Source organism: Sinohyriopsis cumingii, chromosome 19, assembly GCF_028554795.1.
Source record: "Sinohyriopsis cumingii isolate HCF-2022 chromosome 19, ASM2855479v2, whole genome shotgun sequence".
Taxonomy (NCBI): Eukaryota; Metazoa; Mollusca; class Bivalvia; order Unionida; family Unionidae; genus Sinohyriopsis; species Sinohyriopsis cumingii.
The window spans coordinates 15,467,150-15,483,177 of record NC_142979.1 but is presented as its reverse complement, the minus strand read 5'-3'; the positions used below and the strand labels follow the sequence as shown (position 1 = coordinate 15,483,177).

The 16,028-nt window shown below is 35.1% G+C and overlaps 1 protein-coding gene across 1 annotated transcript; it reads right to left on the bottom strand.

Annotated features, from left to right (window-relative positions):
• Positions 1–8,412: 8,412 nt before the first annotated feature.
• On the bottom strand, positions 8,413–11,647 carry LOC149775176 (protein Star-like). Its single transcript, XM_089944364.1, has 3 exons — positions 11,281–11,647; positions 9,816–10,010; positions 8,413–8,819 (listed from the first exon to the last, which is right to left on the bottom strand). The coding sequence occupies exons 1-3, from the start codon at positions 11,635–11,637 to the stop codon at positions 8,424–8,426; spliced, it is 948 nt and encodes a 315-aa protein (XP_089800490.1). The 5' UTR covers positions 11,638–11,647; the 3' UTR covers positions 8,413–8,423.
• Positions 11,648–16,028: the final 4,381 nt, after the last annotated feature.

Genomic DNA, 16,028 nt, shown 5'->3' with positions numbered 1-16,028 from the left:
GCGATGAGGGAGTCATATCAACTGACACTGAAGATGCATACCTGTCAACCATTACGATTTTGCCGATTTAATATATTTAAGAACTTCTTCCTCTTGTGTATAAAAACGCCTGTTGGCTCACTAGATTGCCTTATCTCTCTCTTTCTCTCTCTCTCTCTCTCTCTCTCTCTCTCTCTCTCTCTCTCTCACACACACAAATACACACACACACACACACACACACACATAAGCAAGGAAAGTACCGTTTGTGACAAATTTTAATAAAAATTATTGAGTACATTCTGGAAAAGAAGTTAATATTTTTCTGAGACATGTGAGAGAAAAAAGGTTACTTGAAATTTATGTCACACATCCCGACAGAATAGCAAACTGAAATGGCCTGGTACAATCTATATTAATGGGACTATCCATAAGTTTAAGTTTTATTTTTCTAGATGTTATCTTCACGGTTGAAATCAAGGACATTTGCAAGCATATCCACCGCAATTATCAATTGTTTGCAAGCCTTGTAAGTGCATCACTAACAGCAATGCAGGTAAGGTCCCGACTGTGAAATGACTGTTTAGACCCACAATACAATTACTTTTTGTGACCCGAAACAATACGAATTACCTAATATTTTCGGCGACTAAACTTAATGGCCGCTTCAAACCACAAGATTGTATCGACTAGCTCAGCTTGCTTTTCGAAAACCGACGAGAGGAGAGGCCCAGGTGGGCGACCAGCTCTTCGATTAGGGCTATACAAGCTTGAGACGACGAGCTAGTGAAACGGACGGAGAGGTCTTGAGAGACCAGGAAAGGTGATAGAAAACCCCTGGCGACTAGTGTTGTGGTCGGATTATCGCATTTTAGCTTCAGTTGCGTCGACGTACTCCATCAACTCCTTCTCGGGCCTGTTGAAGAAAATGTTTACGAGGTCCCTCACTGCGAGCTCTGGAATGGCGTAACCCATGTGGCCCAGCACGATGACCGCCCTGAAAACCGTTTTTACCCACTGAGGACGGCCTCGTTCAAATGGGTCAAGTAAGTGGTCACAGCCACCTGGACAGGTCGACTATTCATTGTTCCCGGACGAGATGTCCGGTGTAGCCATAGGAACCACAGACTCCTTTGTTTTCTTCTCAAGAACATATTGCGCGAGCACTGGTCTATCCACACACCACTCACTTCTCTAAATCAGGTGTGTGACTGCAGTCGTGATCTCGAAAAAAGGAAGAGGAGGCGCACTGGGGAGGAAGACGGTCTTGGCAAAGGAAATGCCACGCATCTAAGGAGGGCTTCCAAACTTCACATAACGTTGCTAATGTCTCTATGCGGGCGTGGTCCTTTCATCAAATCATTTTTATGCCGCATTGTTCAAGGATTGGGCGGAGTGCGCCATCTACGTGTTTCCCCGATCAGGTTGTTTGCTGCATTCATTGTCGATAGTATTTCGGTACATTTCCTTTGACATGGAGTATTCGTGCAGGGCATGAAACACTCTCCAGGATGATGCTGAGCTTGGCCTTGGCCAGGATATGGACTTCGTCGTGTCTTTGGAGTTTTCACTGCGAGGCGTCGACTTGCTTATCACCTGACCAGGCAGAGCAGGTCACAGCCCAGGACAGGCACTAGACACCAATCCGATAAGGGTGGCAATGATTGTGGTCAACAGTGCAACGCCCACCATATACACAACAGTAAAAGTACCATTAGACGGCCAGGGTGCCAATTGTCTGCATGTCCATCTTAAGGCTCTCGCACTATATGGCTTCAACCGTGGCCAACAGAGACGCTTAACTGTTTGTGAAGCCACTCTACCTATATGGTTCTGCATCCACATGCCCTGTTCAGACGAATCTAAAGCGCATCCCATGGTTCGTTAAATAGGGGACCTCGCCTGACACAATTCTGGTGTCACCGTTGTTTCATCGGGAGAACCCGCCTATGTTCTGAATCGAGTTCTATTTCGATTGTTTGACATTTTTTACCAAAGAATTTGTGCTAATATTTTCACAGGCATGTTTTCTTCCACAGTCAGGTGTATTCTCAACGTTAATTCTAATTAAACGTATAATAAATATAACCTGCTTTGTAAGCTTCTTGCAACGTATCTTGTCAAGGTTTGGTGTCTGTTTATATCTACTTGTATTATTCATTCAGCTTAAAGTCGTATCGGTTCATTCATCACTGTTATTATTATTTTATTTCGACTAATGTTGTAGAAATATATACTATTTCCATCTTTGAAAAATAATTATTGTGCATCTGACCATAATTTATCGTCAAATTGTTTTTTTAAATACCAAAATTGTATATAGAGAACAAAGTTAAGTTGTTTCAAATCCCTTACGAAATTAATTATCATATAAGAAAACGAAAACTCTTCTGGAACCTTTTGCCAATTTTACACGTTTTAAATGACAAACAGCTAGAAAATGAAACTTTCCTCCAAGTTTTTGACATCGTAAAATGCATAATAAGTATCGAGAACTAAAATAATAAATTAGATGTGCGTGGAGAGAAATGGCAAATCCTTCACTGGCAAAGAGTTAGAATAATGGATTAATAGCTATTCATGAAAATTAAATGCAAGTTTTGTTAATGCCAGATCAGCAAAATATCAGAGTCGTTGGCGGATGTTGTTATCCTAGCATCAGCATATTTTAATCCGTAAATTTCTACCAGTTGTTTATTCAAATAAATCGAACACTTAATTACGTAAAAATTATACGACGTTAGACGCTTTGTATATTTGACTTCTTTTTTGGTGTCGTTCAAGTTAGGACAACCTCATCAACTCTGCATATGATACATATGTAGTTTTCTATTATGAGTGTTTTACTATTTCGTTTTTCATCACGTTTTTATTCTTGGTGCTTTGCTAATGCATGTACGTTGGTCTAAAGAAGATTAGTGAAAACACTATGTTTGTCACATTTGAACTAACTAAGCTCGTGAATTTGTTGTAAATTGAATGCAAGATGAACAAAGTTAAAATATAGATAAAAATATGCCTGCTTCAATGTTTGTAAAAATAACTTCACACAAGAAGAAATATCTAGGTAGAATCGACCTTGTTAAACAATATTGATAGAGAAATCAATGGTATTTATATATTTTTTATATTTCTCGTTCTATTAACAAATAATTAAATAAATTCCGCCAGAGAACATGACACATGACGTTTGATCTGTAGATCACGAGCAAATTGGACTGTGAAATTACACAAATTGTAAATGAGATAAAACACTTAATCGTAATGTTCCATTATGCAACACCACGTGCAGTATTGATTGTTACCTACCCTTTTATTATAAAGTAGATTTTATTGTTTCCAATAAGGTTAGCAAAATATGATTGAAACTGATAAAAATCATAAATTAAATTACTCAAGGTTTTCCATCATTTTCAGCAGTTGATTAGCATATCCGTTGATACCAAATCAAATTTGACATAAATGAGATTCATTATTAAAAATAGCAGATAGAAATGATAGATAAATCACATTTGGAAACGAGAATTATGTGAAATTTAGGATGCAGACAGTCAATTGAATTAAAATGATTCTTTAAAGAAGTAGACATAAGAAAGTTGCTATACATAAAAACAATACAGCATTTACAGTTTTAAAGTGGATGCAGCTTAGCATGTATACAGTTTTAGGTAGCATGAGTATAGCAGCTGCCAATTTAGTATTATCTGGCTTATCAACAGGAATAAGCACGCTTTACGCAGTCGCAGCATCAGCAAAAAATTGCAGTTATATATTATTCATATTGAACAGATAAATAATCCTAAAGATGGGTTTATATATTTCGTTTGTACGCAGAACATATTTAAGTCGTTTATAGTGGAAATTGTCCACTTTAACATGAAGCACTGCATTCACTTATTTACCCCGTGCTTTTATCAAAATTGTTGGGGTTTCCAATTGATCCACGTGAAGCATGGATATTAAGGAATTTTTAAGTTAGTCACTGCAGCTTATTTTAGCCAGTTAAAAATTAACTACATCATATCACATGATCGTTTACCTGATACAACTGTTACATAATAATAAGCGGAGCATACCAACAAAAGATCATTAGTTGCGGACAAATATATAGATGCATTTATCTTTGTTTGTAATCAAGAATTGGAGTTTGGGACTATATGTCTAATGTCATATAGGGTAAACATGTTACCTTGGTTTTGAGTTCTAGACACAATCTTGATTGTGATCTTAGAAGATTCCAGAACAAGTTTTGTTTACAGTTTGATGGAAATTTCCATTAAGATGGTCCTCTTATTGTGACTTATATTTTTATGTTAGTATTGTTCATGATATAATTAATCATTTCTATCTTAACATCCGAAGTGGAATCAGTATTTTAGTGTTGTTCAGTTTTTAGTTGAGAGGATTTATTTATTTATTTAAATTATTCACTGGAATTACAAGGAGCTTAATAATACTGTTGGACTAAATCAATATTTTGAGATTATTGTGAATTCATTTAGAGACATAATAGATTCTATCGGTGTGGTACATCATGACTGTAAGAAGAACATCAACACTATTCCATGCTTGGAATTCATTCAGAACACCAATGAAATTCATTGGGAATACTATTTAATTTTGGAATTATGATAGAACGTTTATGACTATATACATTGTTACGACTCAAAAGCCTTACACTAAGTAACAGAATGGAGCGAAAACCATCAAGTTTTATCAAATTCTAAAAAAAATTATTTCCCTAGCATGCAAAGTGAAAATTTAACATTTTAAAGTTCTTTCAATATTGTGAATCGTAAAGAGTCGTAAAGGCCAGAATGAAGTCCAATCTATTATACCGATGTGCCAAATGGTCAGGGATAGTTTTGACTTGTAACAATGATCAAATCCAAAATGTAAATGAATGAATTTACATTAATGCCAACCCAGCTACTAAATCTAAAAGTTATGAGCACTTTGTAATTCCAACAAAATATTGAAACAAATCAATCAAATTCTCTCAATTGAACACAACCAAATTATTTCATTAAGACTGATGTTGAAGGTTGGAATAACTAATTTTCATGTAATCATCCCTTATATGAAAATCTAAGACGGAGTTTTAGAAACAGAACGAGGGTCTAATAACCATTTCCAGAATATTTTACTTGTCAGCATGGCCAGTTGTTTTGCAGCTAACCAGTCATAGGTCACCTGCTTTTCCAAGTGGGAATCCCATAAAATTCGTCATCTAGATTTCTTTAACAGCTTCGAATGTTAAATGGCCGCAATAACAGGTCTCCCAAACAAAATGACCTTATCTTAAAGCACAAAAGCACTATCATGAAACTTTGTAATGGTTTCAAAAATGACTCTTACAATCTATAATCGTAAAAATTAAAACACGTAATAAAGATACACATAACGGCATATATATATATATATATATATATATATATATATATATATATATATATATATATATATATATATATATATATATATATAATACTGAGAATATACCAAATGCATTGTTTAAATCAAGAAAATTAGAATAGGATACCAAGATGTACGTCTTGTATAACATGAATAAAGAGACTGCTCGCATTTTAGATAAGATAAAAATTCTTTATTTCAGACTACATAATCCATAAATCTAAATTAAAATGTAGATATAAAATAACAAATATTTTAAAGCTCATAGGTTTCTTATGTACAAGTATAGAGACACACTGTTCAAACAGGCAGAATAAAACTTAAAGTTCAAATGTAATTATCCGTATTTGGCTATATAAGATGACGCGTAAGTGCCAGAACGTAAGATTTCCAAATACCTTAGAATTCTTAATAATGCAAGAGTTATATTCTTTCAAACTGTCTCCATTTGTCTCCATTGAGTCTTTAGTTTAAAATTGCAAACAGGACAGTTATACATTGTATACAAATACAACAATGACATTCTTTATCAAAGCTAGCTTTACGAGCTATCCAAGATGTTAGTGTGGTAAGAAAACCATAATCATTTTATGAAAATTGTGCATACCTACATTATGGAAAAGCAATCAATTCATTTGTTTATGAGACATAATCAATATGAACAAAATTATTATGCATTCAACAACATATATATTAAAGCCACCGAGATGATTGTCACACAAGATTTACATCCCCATTTTATTTTGTGCACAAATATGTTTAAAGCTCAACAGTAATTTGTAATGAAATCGTTCTGGACATATGACAGTTAGAAACAAAGTTATATACAAATGCTGAAATCTTTTATAATATGAATGCATGTCCCTTTAAAGAATAATTTTTAAAATAAAAAATAATCAAAGCTTATACACAATGTTCAATTCGAAATAGTAGCCCCCCTTTTTATGTAAATGGCCTCTACCGTTTTGATCCAAGCTCGAATAAATTTAAGGTCTTCAGATTCTATGTATCCTCTCTTATAAAGCTCCTCGTATAAATGTTGGAGGCTTAGGGATCTGTGTGTATTAGAAAGTTCTGATAGAAGATTTATTAGCACGCTGCTTCTCATGTACAAGTCATTTTCAGCTTTGAGATCTTGCAGAAGGTTATGAGGATTTCTGTCTTGCAAAACATACGGTGGACTAAAAATTAACTTTATATCATGCCTATGGAAAAAGTACTCTGCGATATAGCTTCTCCAAATATCGGTGACTCTTCCATCAACACTGATTGGGAGGACCAGATAGAGAAACGCTGGCTTCGCCCATAAAGTTGCTTGGGCATTGAATGGAGTAAAGACACCTTTCGGAATTATGAGAGGTAAGTGGCTTTCCAACGTAGCTTTAAAATCAAACGGATTGTCGCGGGTGAATCTATAAATAGCATCAACATCCGGTTGTTTATTTGCCAAGGACTGGATGACACCAATTGTCAAAGAAGCATTTGATTGGCATAATGCTGGAGTTACAGCAGGGTTACGTATTTCCTCCAAAGGAAATCCCCTGGGCCATGAATACGTTTCACTGACACCAAAGTACGGGTAAGGGTTAATCATTGGCTTTTTAAGCCCAGAACATGGAATGAGATACTTGAACTTTTTCTTTGCTGTAACCATTGCCAGATCTATTAGACCAATATTATCATCATCAAAATCCCATATGTACTCTGCACCATGATGAATCGCATATAAATAACCAATATTCTTTCTGCCGAAGTGTTTCCATGGCAACGCTTTTGAAATCGCAGGGTACAATTTGCCATGATCATCGGGCTCCAGAAAAATAACATTTTCTCCTTTGTATCCAAGTTCAGACATATAGGACTCCTTAGACTGCGTTTGGATATCAGCGACTACAACCATACACCAGTTGGAGTTTTTAACTATGTACCGGACGGATTCTGATGGCTTAAAAATCGTGGTAACTACTGCCCAATTTTTACAATTTGTCTTGTTGTCATCGACAAGATATACTTCTTTCTCTAATTCCAGATTCATCGGGATAGCACGGAACCACTTTCCAGAGAAAAGAGTCTCTTTTGTATTCGGTAACTCAATTTGCGACCTCGTTTCCAAATTATTTACTGGATTTCCAATGGGTACATTTGGAGAGAATAGTGTTGTCGGATCTACCCTGCACTTATTATACCAACATGTCTTTATCATGTAACTTGTTTCATATAAAAGAAGGAAAGTCTGCATAACAATCACTAATAGGCACGTTTTCTCTCCAGGTAAATTCATTTTGCGTAAAACTGTACACCTTAAGCAGCTAGTACACTACACATAGAACAGCACTTTAACTGTACAGTTAATGGAGCTCCGTTGCCCTGGGTATCTGTTCTGAACTGTTTTCAATCACCACTGACACTTATTCAGCGTACATATCAGAGACCACTTTCGACCTATGGTTATTTTAAGGTATGGAGAGTGATTCCATACTCAAATTTGACTTCATGATTGAAGAACATTGAACATTCAATAAAGTAAACAGTTCACCTCTGAATTTATGCCTGGTTATTTAAGATTACGTAAACAGGGTTGCGAACACGAATAAACTAGCTATATACTAGCAGTATTACGTCATTGCATCTGATGTAAATTTCATGTACTTATTTAACAAAGGAAAAAAAACCGGCTGTTATATTTTTGGGGTATTTGTGTTTGAATATTCAACATAAGAAGGAAAGAGTAAAAGAGTATCTAGACCATACTTTTGTTTAATTTTACAAGCCAACTTAAAGTCAAAGATAGATTTTCCATCTTTAACCACCCCATATGACCACTGTAATTTTCCGGCCCTGGTTAGTTTGGTAGATATAAAGATACGTCGATAAATAAATATATAGATAATTGGTTGGTGGATAAATTGTCGATTGAATGGATGACAATATTAGTTGATGTAGTAAATAGAAACGGAGAAAGAATGTAAAAGAAGCAACTTGTCTGGATAATATTTAGTACGATGCAAATGATGTTACTTTGAACTGTATTATTCATATCCTATAAATGGAATATCATTCTTCCTGAAGATAATATCTGCACACCCTGGTGTCCTCATTTTTATCATTTTTCTATATCCCTTTTCCTCTAGGAAGCGTGTGATCCCCTCTTCACTTGAATGTATGTACTCCACAGTCATCATCCCGATATTAATCTTATCAAATGGTATAGTCTCTAGCACGTGCAATTCTTCGCCTTCCACATCAAGGGTAAATAAATCTACTTGGTTCACTTGCATTGCTAAAAGTAAGGAATATAATGGAAAGCATTGCACCTTTGTGCTAGTAAACCCGATGTTTTCCTTTTTAATCCACTCTTCAGCTTCTTTTGTTTCGTGTATGCGTCCCATTTGTTCCCTGATTCCATGCCCCATGTTGAATGTAACCTGCATCAGGTCAAGAATGATAATATTAATTCTAACAAATCCTCAGTGCTCTGAGTAACAGTTTCCAGGAACAAAAACCATTTACAGAATGACACATCTAAACCATGTGACCATCAAATATTAAACTTCGATCAAATGTGGACTTGGATTAAGAATAAATATATAATGGTTATTCTTTTCTAGGCGTGTCTCTGAGTGTAATATCAAGAAAAAATGTCAATTGTTTTTGAAAATATTCTCTTCTATATGACCATCAGTATATGCGAGTAAATGAAGATTAATTTATCACCTTGAGTAAAGTTCTCCAGTATAATCTATTTTGGAAGATAAAACAACTTTTCCGTAATAGAGTCCAGCTTGTTATATTTCGACAGAACATTTACGAATGACCAGGAGAAATGAAATTAGTACGTGAGAGGATATAAATTTAAGTCTTCATATGACACAAAAAGAAAATATAACAGGTCATATTTTGCTGCAACAGACACAAAAGTGAGTTCACAATTAATGATTTATTTGTGATCCGTCAAAAGACTTATTAAAGAGTTATATCGTAACATACCGAATGAGTTTAACATTATATCTTGCAAACACCTATGATATAAATAACTCCTTCTGTAGCCAATGGTCACTTCTATCTTCCTAGCTATATACCTTAAACAGAGTAAATACGTCTATATATAATGGTAATTGGAAACAAAGATTATGAAAATAGGAGATAACTAACGTACAGTATAGGCGCAAATCTGATTATTGCAGCATATTAATTCCACAAGACAAGATCAATACGTCTTACACTGATTACTGATGTAAGTGTATCTCGGGACTCGAGTGCATTTTAACTTCTTTTTGCGTCTTCCATGTAAGCCGACCATATTGTTATTAATAGAATCTATATAGTAAGTTGGCATAGTAAATACGATTCAGGTGAATGTCTACACCAGTATACGAAAGCAGTTGGATTATTATGATAAATTTATAGCAATTTAAAATTACCTGTATAGGGTAAGGTTTAGTGCTTAAGCACGCGTTAATCCGATACGCTTTTCTGTGTTTTGATTTTATTGTTAGATAATGTCTAGGATCCGGCTCTACAAGCAGACCATTCCACTTTCGATACTTCTCAAAAAATAAGGATGTAGACGAGGATTCACCGTCATACGCACCTGCTTCAATAAAAAAGCCATTTACCTAAAGAAACAAAAAGACACACACATAAATATATTACGAATATTACTCTTCATTATTTTCAATTGTCTGAACTTCAAATTATTTTAAAAAAACAAGACATAATGATGTGATATCATCATTAATGCAAAACGTAATGACCGAGGCATATTTTTGCAACCCATGTCACTACACAAATTTGCTGTTTCACGAAGTAAAATAAGTTTGTTTTGTCATTTGATAGAAATAATCTTACATGTATTCTTATTCAAAATAGCATTTTGTAACTCGTCTAAATTTAATGCTCACATGCATTATGATTCTTGACTCGTTTCATAAATTTCAATTCATATCAGCATTCATATGAGATCCAATATATTTTTCCTTTCACATATTCTGGTCGGTTTCCGCTCGTTTGCTGTATATGTTTTCGTGGCTTGGCCTCTTTTCAGCAGTCGGAATATTGCACTATATTAGAAGATATCTGATTTACTTTTGTATTTCGAGGCAGTGTCTTGCGGACATCAGAAAAATCAGGATAGAAAAAGAAAAGAGACAAAGTCTACAAGGCTAAGAGTGGGTGATAATAATTAGATGCAAACAGTTTTTTTTTTATATCCACTCATCTGATATTTACCCCTGGCATCATTATTACATACTCAGTGTTTCAAGGATTTCCTTAATAAGGTTAATAGTAATGGTTGCAAATTGAATTTGTGAAGATATTCGATTCCGTCGCACCGAAGTGGAAATAATTCAATTCTTCGAAAGTTGAATTCGAGTGAAATATATTTGATCGCTTAAAACATAATATAATTAACAGTATATTGGAGTATATATTTGACTAAATGTAAATAGTTATGAATAATATTATCTCTCCAACAATTACAAATAAATTGCTACAAGCAAAGCTGCATCAATATCATTAATTTACATGAAATTAGATCTCATGGAAAGAAAACAAGATAACAGCTGTTCTCGTGACGTTTTGCAGTGAGTAAAGTCAAAGCAGCATCTGTTAAAAGTATTATATATGCCCATGCTCCCAGTTTTTAAGCTCATCATCTGACAATTAACTTATCCTTGCATTCATAAGTGAGTGAGGAGAAACTTGATATACTTCACACATTATGGTCATTTGGCATGTTAGAACTCCTATCACGACACTGTATTGAAAGCATAAATAAGCCAGGTACAATTCATTTGTGTGTGTGTGTGTGCGCGCGCGCGCGCGTGTGTGTGTGTGTGTGTGTGTGTGCGTGTGTGCGAAAGAAAGAGAGACATAGACAGCGACCTTGTGGTTCATACGGCTGTCAGCGTATGGGGTCTGTCCAGCAGAATAATCCTCCAGATCTTTTTTCAGGTTATATGGCTCTTTAGAGGGTGGTTCTATCCAATAATTCCGTATCAGTTCAATTAGGCGTGGGTCATCCATTTTTACCTTTGCCTCATTTAGTTTCCCCGTTTCTTCTTTGTAGTTGAATGAAGTATTTCTTATTTGGACAAATGGCTGGAACTTATGATTGACATTTAAAAATTGAGCCTTCTTTGCTCCTATAATGCTCCGCTGAATCCACCATGTTATCCCAATGGTCAACATGAGGATAAATACAAGATAGTACACTTTACACCTGCGCTTCAATGCCTTCATTTTGATTGATGCAAAGACACTATAAAAAGTACAACGTCAAATTAGTTTTTTCAACACGACAGTTAAAATGACTTTATATCTCGTATTTATGATGCAATGCCTATATGAAATAACTTCAGAGTGAATATAACAATGAATGTGTTCTTACATGAGACTGAACTAGTTACTTGATTTTATACACGAGTGAACTATAAACACTGATATTTATACCAACAAATAAATACATTCGTGATATGAAGTAATATACACTGTTATGTTTCCTGCTCGCAATAGGTTAAATTTACATGTTTCAGGTGACATCACTGCTTTGTTTTCGAGGTAATTAAAATACTTTTCAAGATTATTTCCGCAACAGGCAATTTATCATTTGAACTGGAAATATTTAAAAGCTAAACATGGAGTCTACCTTTACATGCTTTGTTATTTTTTAAACTTAATATGTAAACCCATTAGATAAAAGAGTAAATTACTTCCTTTGAAATTAAATTTAGGAATACAACACACACAAGTAACAACTTAATGTGTTAAAGTATGGATGCATCAAAACGTGTGTAAGAGTTAAGTTACTTTGCTTGGGGTTACACAGCAGTTTTCAGCGCATGATGGGCTATACATGGAGGCCAGTATACCTAGTGGAGAAAGAGCATGGTAAAACTAAGGTAACAAAAACTGACCCACGGGAAGCTAGGGGCAAGCTTTTTCACATTTCAACATTGGCCAAACTCGATACTCAAACCCAATAGGACAGAGGTGAGATGGTAGAGATCTCTAATGGTGAGCGCCTACTGTAAGCGTTAAGTGAAAGGGAAACATGTAAACGACTTACCTATGAGAATATAATATTTCAGTATCCTATGGAACCAATGTTTTTAACGTTTCTTTGAATGTTTTAATTAGCTTTGCCTACATCCTGGCCATTGTTGCTATGGACGCTTATATACCGGTACCCAATAATACTGGTGTCATAATGTTTCTATATAATAAATTGCCTGACAATAACTTTGTTTCAGGTAATGCATTAGATGGAATCATTGATAAATATGAATGGCCATTTCAATTCACTGATTCGGATAAAATGGCCGCTTTTTATTAGCAGAAACTCTGTGCAGCTGTGGAATACGAACTCCTTTTTTATATACATGTTTCCATTATTATTTTGTCCTGGATAAGCAATTGAAAAACATTTTTTCCATGATTAATTAAATAATTATGTTTGGTAAAGATAACAGCGTGATTGATACCATTTTGACTTTTATATTATTGTTAGGACTATATAAGCAATGGAAAATAATGTATGAATAAATAAATAGATTGATTAATTAGTTTTGAGACTTACAAAGAATAGGAATGACCTTTATTAACCTCTAACTACATCACCGGGACACTCAATTCATCTTAAAATTAAAAGACTAATGTCATTACGCGCGTTTTGCCTTTTATCATTTTTGGGTCAATATGATCGCCAAAGTATCTGTCCCCCGTGACTCGGCAAGCAAGCTATGTACTATGTGCAACGCGTGGATGATTAGCATTAACCACGAAAGTGACCAAAAGGGAGACACGTTTGTGAGGCTGTATACGGTATGGCAGGCGGTTAATAAGAATCAGTGGTGGATCGATACTCTCAAACAATGCATAGTACCCTGATGTAGTTACATGAACCAGTTATAACTCGCTGGAGATATAATCAATGTAGCTTACTTACTGTGCAAGAGTAGTGATGAAAGAAACAAAGGTTATTTTGATTTAATTAAGCAATGTATTTTCTTCTGCGTGTATAAATTCAAGGCGAAATTAATTCAAGCTTCGACTTATAACAAAATATGTTATGCTAATATAAAAAATACCTAGAATATTTGTACTGAACACGCTGGAGAACAATCCGGTTGAAAACAATTACTATTTCATGACTATGTGTGCTTATTATCATACTGGACCATGTGTGGATATGCATAAAAATGTAAAATAGTCATTTAGTCGATATTAGCTGAAGATCGGGAAAGACACTTGCTTGTTTTTCAAAATATATCTTAACTTTAAGTACGTGGTTTCTCCAATTACTATTTTAACACAGACAGTGGCTTTGAAAACTAAACCGTTGTGTAATTCAACAAATTGGAAACATACATTGCATTATTATTTTTATCATCATGCCATTATCTTTTAGACCCCATTCGTAAAATAATACGCAAGCTGCATGTTGTTGTTGTTGGTTTTGTTGTTGTGGTGGGTTGCCTTTCTTCAGTGAATCTTCTATATTTAGCTTAACCTCATCCCAAAGTTTAGAGCACCTAAATGTCACAAAATGCGATTCTAAAAAATATTACAAACGACAGGCGACATTTGAATGTCGATTTTGTTAGTTCGTTTTTTTATTTAGAAAAGAAGAGAAAAATGCATTTTGTGGAACTTTGTACTGGAATAAAGGGTGAGCAAATAACACGGTGTGTCTGATGTCTTTTCTCATTCAGGAACGGAAATGAGAATAAGTTTGAAATTTGCATATGTGTTAGATTTTAGATATAGTTAATACTGAACCATTGTAAAGATCTAAGGTACAAATGAACGCTGATGCAGTCAGACTTGATCATCTCTCACATGGGCCACGTGCAGCAACCAAAACGATATTCTAGCTAAATTTTGTTCACACATACCTTTATATTTGTTGAAAATCTGAATTGGGTTGGAATTTGGACCACTTCAATTTTTGTATAAATTGCTCAAATGTTAGCACAAAATAGCCAACCGTGATGTCATGAGCTATGTCTATGGAGTCATATAAAATAATTTTGAACAACCAATTGCAATTTTAAGTTTTTTCCAATGTTGATACATGTTTATTTTACTATGGTATTATCAGGCTAATAACCTTTTTGAAAATTTGTGAATTTTTGGACCAAAAGGAGGCCTTATAGTATACACTCCTTTTATAAACGTACTGGTGAATTAGAAAATTACGTGGCAAATTATCACACACACACACACACACACACACACACACACACACACACATAAAAACCAGAAAAAATGCTCGACAATGTTAACAAATATGATTCCTGTAATCACATCGGTTTTAATAAACTTTGGTCACTCGAGTTAAAGCAAATGCTTTCTTTAATGCGCATTTGGTTAGAACAAATTGACAATGAAGTATTTAAATTTTTACACCGTGGGTCCATAGCGGTTCCTGACCAATCCTGTTCCTAAGCGATAACAAAGATATTAAAAAGATTTTCGAGACATTGGAGAAATATACCAAAGCAGCATCTGGATGGACTTTCAAAAGATGATTGAAAGTTGAGGTACATATCTCACCATATCAGTCGTTTCGTGGATCCAGTTATATATCAACACCAACGTGGGTTCCGTCAAGGTAAGTGTTAAACATAAAGAAATGTTGACGATGGATATTTTGAATGGGCAATTTCGTAACTGTTATACTTGGCGAGTGACAACCAAGATCAACCTCGAAAATACCGACAGCACCTAGGTAAACAACTTTGGAGATATAGAATTTCCCGTGCAGGTTACCAAGACCACACTAAACAAATCTGAAACACTTAACACAGGTATCAATGTTAATGTGTTTACTTGAGATAAAAGCTTTTCTCCACTTGCACATTCCCCACATGGACAACATGAACGAACTCAGATTGATTTGTTGTTCATTAGTGATATAAAAGAATCAGCGTCGGTATCGTACTACGTATGGACAAGGAAGTAAGAATAAGGATAATAACTATCCTTGCAGACGTTCCACGTACGTGTTTAACACCCAACGAATGCTCACCAACCATGACTTTTACTGTTGTAGGATCAGTGAAAAACCGCAGCGAATAATAAAGCCAGAATTTGGTAAAACATTTTCAAATTGCCTGCAGTGCAACGAAAGATGAAAGTTCCTTATATCGACTATGCGGACTTTAAATGTCTCAACCATGAGGTGTAAAGCTTTGCTTTCAACAACGACCAAACAGGACAAGTTGCTGAACAGGTACCATTATGGTTTTGTTATTCAGTAGTTAGGTGCGACGGACTAACTGAACCTCAAACTCGTTATTGTGCTCTGGGCGGTAGTGCTCCAGGCACGGTTGAGGTGTTTCTTAAATCAATTGAAGTTACAGCGAAGTGTATTCGAAAGCAGCTCTATTCACCATCAGTCATGATTATGATCCGTGATACCGTTCCTAAGTTTTTCGCAGCCTCTCATTGCTAGAACTGTGATGGTCTCTTCGAGACCGATTCCAAAGTCCGTGACCACTGTCACATGCTGGGGCGTACAAATAAAAGCAAACAACGCATATAATTTACAGTTGAGAATTTGCAAATGTTGTTGAGGATCACTCTCATCAGTGAGTTTTATGCCGTGGTTACTGCTTGCATGAACAAAT